The 13206-nt window shown below is 37.4% G+C and overlaps 1 protein-coding gene across 3 annotated transcripts in view; it reads left to right on the top strand.

Moving 5' to 3' along the window:
• The first annotated feature begins 1575 nt into the window (after positions 1-1575).
• The window catches only part of LOC106648820 (disheveled-associated activator of morphogenesis 1), a 69623-nt gene continuing 57992 nt past the window's right edge, over positions 1576-13206 (top strand). Inside the window, exon 1 of one of the 3 annotated variants that reach the window (XM_014365933.2) lies at positions 1576-1792. Coding sequence is in view for 1 of the 3 variants with exons in the window: in XM_014365931.2 (XP_014221417.1) it covers positions 11216-11242 (27 nt within the window). In the remaining 2 variants the exon portion in view is untranslated. Of the gene's footprint in view, positions 1810-11147; positions 11243-13206 lie in introns of those variants that run through there. The other 2 variants (XM_023458582.1, XM_014365931.2) reach the window with 2 other exon arrangements.

Raw genomic sequence — 13206 nt, 5'->3', positions numbered from 1 at the left:
ATTCAAGTAAACTCTCTTCCGTAAAATAACACTTACCTATAAACACGCAAGTTGTAAGCTGTGAGCCTAACACCTTCAAAGACCTCATATAATCTCAAGTCAAATTTGACAGATGCATTAGTGTAATCTGTGCAAGAATCACGTAAGATCCGGTTTTGAGCTGTATTTCTATGTTCGCGTATGTACTACTCCGTATATATATTCGATTAATTTCCTACATTTCCGTGTGGATGACTGCTCGACTTGAACTCGTCACGTACGCGTATAATTAGTTTTCTGTGGAATCTGTAATCGTTTTCTGATTACTTGTTGATGTAAGAAATAGTTCCCTATGATTCGATTGAGTATTAAATAACTTTTACTTCTTCATTAAAAAATCTGTCGATATCAATTATATTACATATTAAACGTTAATTATACGATTAAACAAGAATGTAGAGGGATTTAACCAGAAATTACTTATAACTTCGAACTTGATAGAACGTATTATTTTTTACAAATTTTCAACTGATTTTACCATCATCAATTATTGTTTTTATATTAGACAATAAATTAAAATATTTCAATTGAAACGTAAAATTGTAGATTATAGAAAATATTTAAGTATTTTGCAATAGAATTTGATATAATTAAAGCTGAATTGAAATGCTTCGTCTATACCTATGACCCTGGACTCCATGTTACTAACTTAAAGTTTTCTTAATAATTAATCTTTCAGTAGTAATTTTACATATCAAATTAAGTCATATATGTAAAAATCGTATTACAAACATTTAAACCAATGAAAATGAAATAACATTAAGTTATTAATACACTTTTGAAAAAATCATATTATCGATTCGTTTCATATAAATAAATTATTTTTCTATGAATAATATTTTTTCGCGAAGATATTAAAAGTTTAAAAAATTATTGCAAAGCGTGTCAAGCGCACTAAAAAGAGATAGTTTATAAAAAAATGTAGCAACATAGTCAATGATTATGAATATAACCCTCATAATATGGTGAACTCTCGTGGCCCAAGGGAGACCAAGTCTTCTCACACCATCATCCTTGAAATGTCGTAAGAATGAAAAAATCATCATGCGAGCAGTCGAGAGCGTTGCACTTCAGTCTCACGCGTCTGACGTTCGTTCAAGTACAGGGCGACGTTGCAGCTCGCGCAACTATACGCAAGCTCTTTGCCACACTCTGATAAAACAGAGAGCACCACTTTGTCGCTGCTTCGAAAAGCTCCGATGCATAGAGACATATATGTATACATATAAATGCGTGCGTATGTATGTTTAAAGATATGTGTGTGTGTGTGTGTGTGTGTGTATGTGTGTGCGTATGTGTGCACGCGCGCCGCGATCGATGATCGCCGCTGTTGCGCGCGCGCATGTGGCCCTGCCGAACATCGTCGCCTTGACGACGAGCCGGCGCAGAAATGATCGCCAGGCTTTGTACTTCAGTTCGGCTACCACTAGATGTACTGCAAGTTGCGCGGCGATCGACTGTAGCGCGTGTTTGTGTGTAAGTTTTTGTGACATCACAGTGTAGTTGTCGTTGCCGCATATTGAGGCTCAAGTTCTTTCGCGTGTGAAAATAATTGTGCCCAATAGTTCTTGTGCACTCGACGAGTGATATTTTGAAGTTTTGTCTTTTATCGCGTGACCGCGTTCACGATGGAAGTTAAAAATTTACGTTGAGTTACCTGACAAAGTGACAACAAGTAATATAGGATCGAGAAGGATACCGCAGGCATTTGCGACGCCGCGGCAGATTGAGCTTGCAGTGGAGCTTGCGGCCGGTGAGTCTCCTTTACCGGTATAATTTTTATAATTGTGCATGCTTAGTGAAAATTTCTATAAGCAATTTTTTGTAACAAAATTTTATTTCTTTACTTGTAATCCATACATTCACGTGTAATCAATATAATTGATTTACATCATAGTGAAATATCAAATTTGTCGGTCATGATAAAAGATTGGGTGTTTACATAGATATAGATAGTTTATTCCCTAACTAATATACATATTTGTAATTGAAAAATTAAGATAAAGAAAAAAATCTTCAAATTATCGAAATTCAATATCATTTGAATAACCAATCATGAGATAAAAGATCTTTGAAAATCGTAACGATAAGTCAATTGGGCTATTAAACCCGTAATATCGTGAAGTAGTTCATAAAGTGTCGGCATCTTCAACTTATGAATGATTGAGATGCTCATCGTACACTATTATTCTTATATATGGTCAACATTCGCATAAATATAATTTTTACAATTCCTTTGAACTAATCAAACAGTCGACAACATAATCCTTTGTACTGGTTATTGTCAAAAAAGTATCACGTAAGACAATTATTTGCAGAATTATAGTGGAACGAGCTATACATTTAATAATCGATACCGGTGTAGGTTGCACTAAAGCGAGTTCTTAAATACATATTGACCTGCACCACTTAATATGTGTTATTTTTTAAATCTTAAATACTGGACCATATTAGTGTACGTTCTTGCTTGTTTTCATTGGATTAGGATAGATCAATAAAAAAGGTTATATTTATTCATTTAATTGTTGCATAGGTAATGTGTTACAATGTACACCATGTCAAGTTCTAACATGATATAAAAGACAATTTCATAAATAGAATAAAAGTCATTAGAACAACTACTAAATCTATCATATTTACTTTTAAGAATATTTTTGTAGATCTTTTACGTATTACTATAAAATAAACAATTTACTGTGATCATCCTTCATATGACTTTAAATTTTTTCATTAAAATTAAAACCATATATTTTTCGCATCTTGTTGAGATTTTGATCAGATATCGCACGCACGGCGCACTTAAACTTATAACAAATCTTAATCTAAACGAGCGACAAACTGTTCCATGATGATAAAGGGGAAGGAAATGGAGAAAATGAGGAAGTGTAAATACATCGCGTACTTGCTCGTATTGATATTATGGCTAGCATGCCGAGACGTTATATGACTTCGATGCAGGCAGAACTATAGATGAATCTTACTGATAATAGTATAGTTCTGAAACGTATTGAAGATAAATGTCAAACAGTAAATGTATATATACATGAATCGAATATAAGCTGTGTAATATAAAAACGCACCGAAAAAATAATTGATACTTTTCTATTTGTTTTATGCTTATACTCGAGGAGTAAAAAAAGAGTCCAACAAAACTAATTAAATTTTTTTATTTTTATTTCTGAAGCTACCTGAACTAAAGTGAGTGTAATAAATTCTAAAAAGTGTATAAATATTTGTAAATATGTGGTGGAAAGTAGGCCTCATCTTATCTGGCAAACTTGAGAGCTGTCTGCCCTTTGACTTTTTGAGATCTTTAACGGGTCCAAAAATTAGTTTACCGCATCGACACGCAGAAAGTAAACCATTGGGGAAAAACATATTACTATAACAAAAAGAGAAATACTCCCACATTTTTTATCATTATTATAAGCATGGGATTGAAAGGTATTCTAACATTCTTGAGTAAACGTGCATTGAATGTCGCTCAGGCGCAACCTTTACTGTAGCCCCGCTATGCTTGTTCAGCAGAATGCCATAGATATAAATTCGCACTGAAGTTTAGATCGTTTCGATGTAAAGGCTAATGTTTGTCGAGGGAGGGATGCTTATTCAATGTTTGAAAATTGGTGCCGTATTCTTTTGACCGTTACGAGGGCTTTGATTGGTCCAGTGGCAACAGTGATTAGCTGTAATCTATTTGTGCTATTGCTGTTCTATTGATTAAAGGACACAGATTATATTTTCCCGAATACTTTGATAAATAAATGACTGAATTTTTCCAATTCCATTTTTGTCCCAAGAATTAATATGTAATTATAGTTAGGTTTCGTACTTATTTAAGATATTTAATATTTTATGTAAATGCTTTGATTTTGTGAAAGTAAAGAAAAGAAAAGAATATTCATACGTTCAAAAAAAGAAAAACCTGAAACTTCAGTGCTTTTAATTTTATAGACGCAAGTGTTTAGTTCCTCACACATACAGTGTGAATATTAAATATTTTAACGCTATTAACTGACTTCTGGCCCGTTTGGGTAATAATTTTTTAAATGAATACGATGAAATGAGTTGACAAATTGTAATCATTCTTGTGATTTTTAATGCATTGAAGCTTTGGACAAATTTCAAAGATTACTCTACATGTATAAAAATATACCTTACACACTCATTAGTATCTATTAACTTTTCGTTAGTCACACTTACAGACTTGTTATTGAAAGTTCATTCACACAAACTGAAAAAGGTTATTTCAATTCTGTAACAATGCAGCGACCTTCTAACGAGCACACATTGATGACTCTACTATCAAGAGTCGATGTACCGCGATCTTGAAACCCTCTGTTTTGTTTTGAAGAAGTCACTTAAATGGAATTGTAAAATTGAAAACTGAGCATAAACACGTATAGTCGTTGAATGGCATACGAACTAAAAGCCTGGCAATTAGTTTCAACATAAAAAATAAAGAAATCAACGATTTATATGCAATGTGGGTAAAAATCAGTAGTAAAAATGAAACTGCTTTTTCTTACAAATACTTGACACTTTGTCATAAACCTGTATTCACATTATTATACAAAAAAAAAATTTTTTATCATATTACATGTGGTTTATATTTTATTTTACGTAGGAAAAAATTAAGATATAAAAATTGTATATTTACGTAATTGTATACTGATTAATTATTGTTGAAGGTAAAATTCTTTTTGTTTAAATTTTGTTTTCGTCGCAATTACAAATATAAAAACGAGAACTGTGATTCCATACAGAAAATTTGTAACAAAAAATGTATCATTTATTTAAAAATTTTTTTTGTACAGTAGATTGATTAGTATTTTTCAAAATTCTCTGCAGAAAATTATCGATGAATCAAAAATGTGGGTATCGAAACGATCAAGTTTAATAAAGAATTTATACTTACTATCAAGTTTACTCGATCTCGTAAACCTTCTTCTTTATCCTTACTTATTTCTCCGAGGGCTCTTATTGACGTGTAAATCTCAGGTTCTTCATGCACTCTATACCGTATATCATAAATATCAATCAAACTTTGTAGCGTCCCTAGAAGCTAGTCAGCCACTGCTCACTGTTAATTGCACTCGACTGTCTTTCCAGTTTTTCTCTTGTGAACGGTGCATTGTTTACTCATTACTTTTGGAAAATTATTGATGCAATGTACTTAATGTCTGAAGTTTCAATTCATCGATTATTTTTCGACTAGAGTATTTGTGAAAATGACTAATTTTTCAATTAGCGTCTTAAATGGTTTTATAAATAGATTTATCGCTTTCTTTATTCACTGTTGCTGGAAAAAGTCTACTCGAATGAAGATTTAACATTTGAAATAAACATTTGATTTTTCTTTTATACAAATGATGAAGTCGGAAATATTCCTTATTCTTTAACCTTATAGAGCAATAGAAAAAAGTTTTTTTGAACATTTATCAGCCTCCAAATGACTAACATGGCGAATATTGGACGAAGAAAATTCTAAAAATCGTTTCACTATTGCAATATAAAGTTTAATTTATACTAGTGTAAGGCAACGATTTTATTTCAAATTAATGACAAATTTCTCAGCACTTATGGAGCGTCGAATTCTCTTACACAGCAATCAGTTATGAAATTATATACTTGCATTTATATCTTAATTGTATCGCTATACACCATATTGAATCTTTTTGGATAATTCGCTTAAGCGATAAATTATTCATTTCAAATCAGTTAAAATAATCGCGTTATAAACTTTGACATATTTCTGAATAAGAGCCTTATGCGATTATATCCATTAATGTAACAAAACAGCAATTTATTATTCGATTATGCTCATGATGAGGTGACTAGGACGTATACCTTTTGTAACGCTTGAAAACTCTACGTAAGAATGGCACTTGTAAATTTATTTGATTAATTTAATTGATAAACCCACTGCGTAATTTGATCGTTTTTAGGAAAATGCGAATCATAATAATTTTTGGAAATAATAAAATAAATTCTGTCACTTGGATAATTGTCAAAATTGCAATCGATGTAAATGATTTTAAATTTAAATGTCTTCTTGAGGGCCATAAATGTCTATTAATGTGTGATGTATCAATATACTATTTCCTTCCATTTCCGTATCAGAGTCTGCTTCTATATCTGCTGTGGGGTCATATGGGGTTGTATTCCGCAGTCCCAAATACATAAATTAAATAATCAAATATGTTAAAAATGAGAGCAAGTTGTGGATGATCAATAAATAAATAAATTAATTGTAGATAAAATAAATTAAATTTTATAAGAAAAATTCGCTTTAATAGATATTTCAAATGTTGAGATCCGAGTCGAGAATATTTGCTTGATGATATAATAAATTACATTCAAGAAAGGGAGAGAGGTTCAACTCGTTATACTGTGCATCATATTAGAGTGCGGGTGACTGGCCGAATTAGTGTCAATTCCACTCAATTAATGCTACCTCTACAATACCGACTGGTTCTTCTATCTCTTTATCTAGTCCTAGCTTCTCTTATTATGATGGTCGTGTAATTAAATAGTAATACGTAAAAAATAATTGTGGTGTTACATCTTGTTGAGCTGCGAATTTACAATAGAGTCAAATACAAGCTACTTTTTTCACGTATTCAGGCCGTTTATGTATTTTTCACTGTGTGGTAGTTCTTACAGATTCGTAATCGTTATGACCTAGAAAGTATTGAGCCGATGCTCTGAACTTTTTTTCTCAGCCCGTGTCCCCGTTCACGAGTCAAAACTTGAGGCTTTTTTCATAAATGAGTAAAAGGCTTGACACTTTCAAATTACTTTAGTTTGTTTTGGTAAATAATTTTCAATAGTTTAATTACGAAATTCAACCAAAAAAATGTGTTCATGGAATATCTAATGAGCCAAGTATAGTGGGTTGCGTGCAGTGTAGGCGCACGTTTTATTACTTTTGCGTCAGTACATATATGTACGCTCAGCATCTAATTTTGCTTGATTTGAAAATTTGATCGGGAGCGAATCAGCAAGAACAAAACGCTATCGACCTCCAAGGCACGAGTCAATGCGCCATAAGCGCCCAGAAACTCTGGATCATCACTCGGCAAATACCGAGAAAGGCAAAATACTATAGTATATGTACACTAGCACTAGCTAATCGAAAGCTGGAGAAATAAAATTGCCACGCGGTGAGCGAAAAACTACCCTGCTTATGTGCATGCGCTTATAGAAGTGAGATTAACGAGTAAATCGTTCACTAGATAATGTACCACAGCGAGGCCGAACTCGTGCGAGTGAGCGTGCGTGAATGGATGCGCGCGCGCTCGTGTATGTAAGAGAGAAAGAGAGAGAGAGACTGAGTGAACGGAAGAGTAGCCTTTGAGAAGAAGATGAGAATAATGAGCGAACGAACGATGAAAGTAGAGATAAAGCAAGCGTATAATGCAGATCACCAGTGCATTTTTATCTGCAGCTCGAGTGCGAGGCCCGTTGTAAACGTGACGGATTGCATCGAATGAACACTGAGAAAGAGGATGATGATTGTCAGCAACGCATACATGAATATGTATTTCGTACCAATGTGTGGACACGCATGCAGGTCAAGTCACACGCTCGATTTGTGCGCGGGAGGCGCGAGCTGCGGCGCGGACTTTTTCGTAAGTGAACGATGTATCCAGCGAGGAGCTATTTCAACGAGGCTTCGCTGCGTTGACTTACGCACTCGTGCGCGTTACGGTTCATCGGGGCTCTCGTCGCACCCATATTTTATCCAATGCGTGTATCGCGCCGCGACTTTTTCCATTTGTACATTCTGATTCAACAGTCGACTTATTTCGATGCAGCAACTAAGTATGCGAACAAGTTGGACTATTCTCGCGAATATACATTTTATTCTCGATGATTTTTTCCTTTCAGCAACGTGAAAGAGTAATATTTCCATTATGAACCAATCGTTTTACATAAATAACGCGTGGATATGTACGTTGATGCCAGGCAAATAAATAAATGTAATGGAAAAGCGGTACTCGCCAATCGATAATCGAACGACACGATGCGAGTCCATGAAGGAAGGAACGATAGGTGTACGGTACATGTGCAGCGCAAACGAGGACACGAGGAGGGTCAAGCATAAACTTTCGAACTCGGATGTGTTTGTATTATACAAAATGTTGGCTCGCGCGTATACGCTCGAGTGTAATATTGTACCCACGCGCGTGAACTGCACACACATCATCGCGGCCAGTCCGACAACAGGTTCAGTCAAATTACACGCTTTTTTTATCATCGTTACTCGCAGGCGCTACACAGGCGCGACGCACTGCGTAAGTAAGCTGCGTTGCAACTACTGCACCTCTCCTGCTTCTTTTGCCGTGTGGACGCGAGCTCTCACTTTGGCAGCAGCATGTAACAATGCCATCGCGCCGATGATGTATCGTTAATGGAAAAACCGACTCTCGCGCAATCGCCCAGCCGAGCTCCAAACCCGAAGCCGACTTTAACGAAGAAAGTGTGCGACGCGTGTATACTGTATATGTTATGATGGCTCGACCATTGGAAAACTACGCGTACACACGTACGTCGAGGAGCCGAAGCCGCGTGCGAAATAAGCCGTGAAACTATTCTAATTGAGATGCGCGCCCGCACTCCTATATGTAAACACAAGAGTATGTTGCTGTATGCGCTACATGAGAGAAAGAACATGCCAAGTGGATTATGAATGACAAGAGCGAGCTGAATTGTCGCTGTAAAACGTGACGAGTGTGGCTGTACTAGAGGTAGCAGTGCTTCCGGTCGAATTGTGTGGACGCTGCAAACGCACTGACTTGAGTGGCGTCCCATTGATTTTTATTTTATGATTTATTTATCATCTATATCAGACCATGATGAGGAATATGTTCTTTTTCAGCTTTCATTCTCGTTTATTAACAAGTCTGAGTAAAATTTCATTTTATATTTATGGCATTTGAATTCAAAGTGAAAATACGACATAAATTTTGTTGTTTGAAATGTCATCAACCACGATCGTTAAAATGTAGCGGCAAAAATCAGAAGCCATACAAAAGATTGACTGCTCGAGTCACATCTAACATTTTCTAGCGAGTTTGAATTATATAGCCAATCTGAATCGTTGCTACTTTCTCCCCCTCTATAATGCCAACTCCGAGACATCTTGTGGGAGATGTTCTGTACACATCTACAATCGCGTTAGATATTGCGCTGGCTCAACGAATATTAATATTAAGGAAATAAAAGATCCACGTCTGATTGTTTGAGTTTTCTGGGGGGCTATTGTCGTTTCTAGTTTTAAAGAGCTGCGCGTTTTCTCTGAGCTCTCGTGCAATGATTAATTGGTTTTACGTATAAGGGGAGCCTACAAGGGTCAATAAAAGGGTTCAATACTTCATGATTGGCTGCGGCTTAAAAGTATTAATAACGGTCTGTACCGTTGGAATCGTGTTTTAACATAAATAAAACGTAAAAATCGTACGGGTAACTTATGTTTTACGACTTTCAGTAGGAGAATGCACATAAATATTTATTTTGTTTGACCACGCGACTCAACCAGTGAAAGTGTCCGAACAACTTTGATATATTCCGTGGCTGCAAAATAACTTTTCGATGAGCAAAGAGATTTCAACCCTTTCAATGACCGTGCTTCAGTTGAGGTTTCACTAAGCTTATATATCTGTGTTTGTACACATAGTCATTTAGAAGCTCGAATAGCGACTGACGCCTGGACATCGTATTTTATTCTTTTTTTCGCCAAGCAAACAATATAAATGTATAGGCTTTTTGTGTTTACGTGTGAGACGTAATGATCGGAAACGTTTCGCAGGTTGAATATGTATATTACATTCTACGATCAGCCAGCTTTGAACATGTAGCCGATAAAATAATAAATGAAAGTATGATTTGGAATGTTGGAACGTATGTAGTGTATACAATTTAAAATCAAAATATTGAGCTTCGCATAATATTATGTATTCGGGTGAAACTGAACTCGTAATTTATATCGTGTCGTCGCTATTCTGACCTAGAGAAGGAATGAATCACTCGGTGCGAATTGCTAATACATTATGACGTACACAGATGCTTAGTATACACTCCACGAAGGAACAGATCACGCTCGAGCCGCTCACGCTTTGTGGCTCGTATTTTTTCCAAGAGTAATTTAGTTTTCTGCAATATGTAAGGAGGTAATTGCAACAAGCGAAAAACACGATCTCTGAGCTCATTATGCTATTTTTAAACATCGAATCTCTCCGAATCATTAGTCTCAAAAAACTAGTTATCCATACCTGTCTCGAGGAAGGCGTGATTAAATTCCAAATCCATAATCTGAAATGAAAAATTAGTCTACGTCAAGATACACGCGTGGCTTGGGTTTGAAAATAAGAAAAAAACAATCAATTGTGGCCCTCGCGAGCTCCGGTCTTTTGCTTCGACATTTTTTTCGTGCTCTCGAGCACTTCAGGCGTCACCCGATGACAACAATACCGCTGGCCGTAGTGCCGGTAGAGTCGCGCGCAGGCGCCGAGTCGAACATACGAAAACACACACGAGCGCATGAGAATTGCTAGCTGCGGCGGTGGCGGCGACGTTTCGTCGTAGCATCGCGTGTAGACGCAACAGCGCACGCCACTTCAAATATACACATATATATAGCCCACACATAGCAAATATACAGAGCAGAACACATGTGTAGGCTCAGGGGCGACTTGGTGGGGCTTGACAGATGTGTGTGCGTAGCGCTAGGCCTGGTCCATGTGCTGCACGCCAGCAGTGCGGCGTATACAATGCACGAGGGAAATAGTCGGGCAGTTGCCTATGGGGTGTCTTGCTGCGAAATAGCACCCCGGCAGCATTAGCCGAGCTCCGTTTTTCGAGACGACTACATTGTCTCTATGTGTATGCACGCAGCAGCAGTGTCTACTCGTCGAGCTGCAATATCGCGAGTGCGCTGCGCGTATAATACAGACCGAGTGCCGTGAAGGGGGCCAACGTCGGTTGGCCACGTGCAATAAGCCGGCTGAAGCTCTCTCGCTTGTGTAAAGCGCGGATCGAGGAAAACGAACTTTCGCGATAAAGAGGCTCTTTTGAGCCGAGTATATTTGACAGCGTCTGTTTTGTGAGCTCGTGCATTATGTGGGTGCTGCGTGGCGTGTACTGTGATTCTGTGTAATTTTCCAGTTCTTATATGTCTCTAAGCCGTGGAAGCTCCGAGGTTCGTATAATAGTTCAAAGCTGTTTATTCCTTTTTTTCTATAGCAGTTGCTGCTGTGCAAACATTTATTGTCTTGGCGTATTAACCGTAAGCTTATCTTATCGGTTTTTTTCTATGATTCTGGAAATTATGAACCTTTTATACTTTGGCTAGTTTTAACTATTGGCGCACGATTCATCCGCTTTCAAACGATATGAAGAATAATGTACTTTTTATGTTCTGCCATATCAATGGAGAAAAAGCAATCGTATCAGTTAAAAGTGTTTGAAAGAGATCTGTGTGACTTTGACGATGATTCACTTTTTTACTTCCTAATTACGACTACGCCTCTGTTTAGTTTCAAACGTCAAAAACTAGTTCCAAAAATAAATAAGTTCAACACAAAGAGCTTTTCTCTAAACATCTAGACAAATTATGATTTTTCTTTGCTGTTTCTAGAGTTTTTACTGCCTCTTCCAGTAAATCATTCGTCGAGAGTCAAGCAAAGAATTGTCGATTTGACCGAAGCGCGCAAAAGTCATTGTGATTTTAATTTCACATAGATTCATTACCCAAAAATATTATAAAAAAAAAAGTAATTTCACCATCACGTTATCGATCTTCCGCATTCCCGAGACAGCCAAACTAACCTACAACTGTATTGCGTTTTTTCTCTCTCTTTTATTCACGTCCCCTATGCGCCATACAGAGATCGTAAAGCTTAAATAAGCCTAATACATGGACCAAAAATAAAGCGTGGCAAAGCCAAGAGTGCCATGTAGCTTCCTATTTAAAAAAAGTTATTTCTTCGTGATCGCTGGATGTCTGCTCGCTTCTACACATGCGAGTGCTCTGTGCAGCAACAGCAACAGCAGCAGTCGCGAGTCAAACAGCCGAAAAGTTTCCAGCTTTTAAAAATATATTCTGCTACGGGTGATTATCGAAGATGTGTACGGATAGCCACGCCTATTGACATCCTGCACAGCGAACGTCGGTAGCACGAGCGGTGGCTTGAAACAATATTAAGCTCCGAGCTGCAATAAAACTCGTAAAAATAAAAATGAAAAAATAATATAAACATAAAGCGCGTAAAGATAAAGTTTCAGTGAGCTAAGTGCCTGGGATTTGCTGCATCGGCTTTCATACGCGCGTACGTATACACGAGTAAACCGCGAGCTATAAGAGCGAGCGAGCCATCGCGAGAGATCCTTCCGGGTGAGAGAACGTATTAATGGCTGCACATACACGCGTACATTTATATCGATGCAGGCGCTCTTACGGTTTCGCGCCGCGTTGTCGTCGATGACGCTAAGCCGCGCGCACTCGACTGCCTGCGATATTATACGCCGAGTGCTGTACGTACTGTACAGCTTCTGCGGGTGTGTGGATCGCGTGACGGCCCGATCAGCTGTTGGCGATATAGCTGCCTTGGCTTTTGACTCGCCGTTGTAATATGCGCTTTACGCGTGTGGCGGCTGCCACCACCGCGAGTGTTCCTATAACGTGTGCAGTATTCGTCACGGCTTAGATTCATTAGTGACGCTGCAGGCACGCAAGAGGGGATTGACGGTCAAGGGTACATATTAATATTTTCTGCACATGCTTTATCGCGCCCTGCCGTTTACATTTTTTTTAACTTACGCATTGCGCTGATCGATATCTCCATGTGTAGCGAGAGAAAGGCACGTTTGCCCTTGTCTACTAAAGCGACTTAAAGGGAACAAGGCGCGTGGCTGGCATTTAATTCAGAGCGATTCGGATGATTCGGTTTCGTTTGTTATTTGCACGTCGAATATTCGTCTGTTTATTGCTAGCTCATTTTATATAAATAGTTGGAATTCTGTTTAAAAAATGAATTAGCAACTTTGCAAATTTTCAGCAAGACCATCGATTAGTCTGCAACTTGACACTAAAGAAGCAAAGAAAGTAGTCAACACGGCCACATGCCGAATGCTCTCGAGGATCCCGATGACGTTTGTTCTAAA

The sequence above is a fragment of the Trichogramma pretiosum genome, unplaced genomic scaffold (assembly GCF_000599845.2).
Source record: "Trichogramma pretiosum strain Unisexual culture from Peru unplaced genomic scaffold, Tpre_2.0 scaffold33, whole genome shotgun sequence".
NCBI lineage: Eukaryota > Metazoa > Arthropoda > Insecta > Hymenoptera > Trichogrammatidae > Trichogramma > Trichogramma pretiosum.
The sequence above is the reverse complement of the archived record's forward strand: the minus strand, read 5'-3'. Positions and strand labels throughout refer to the sequence as shown.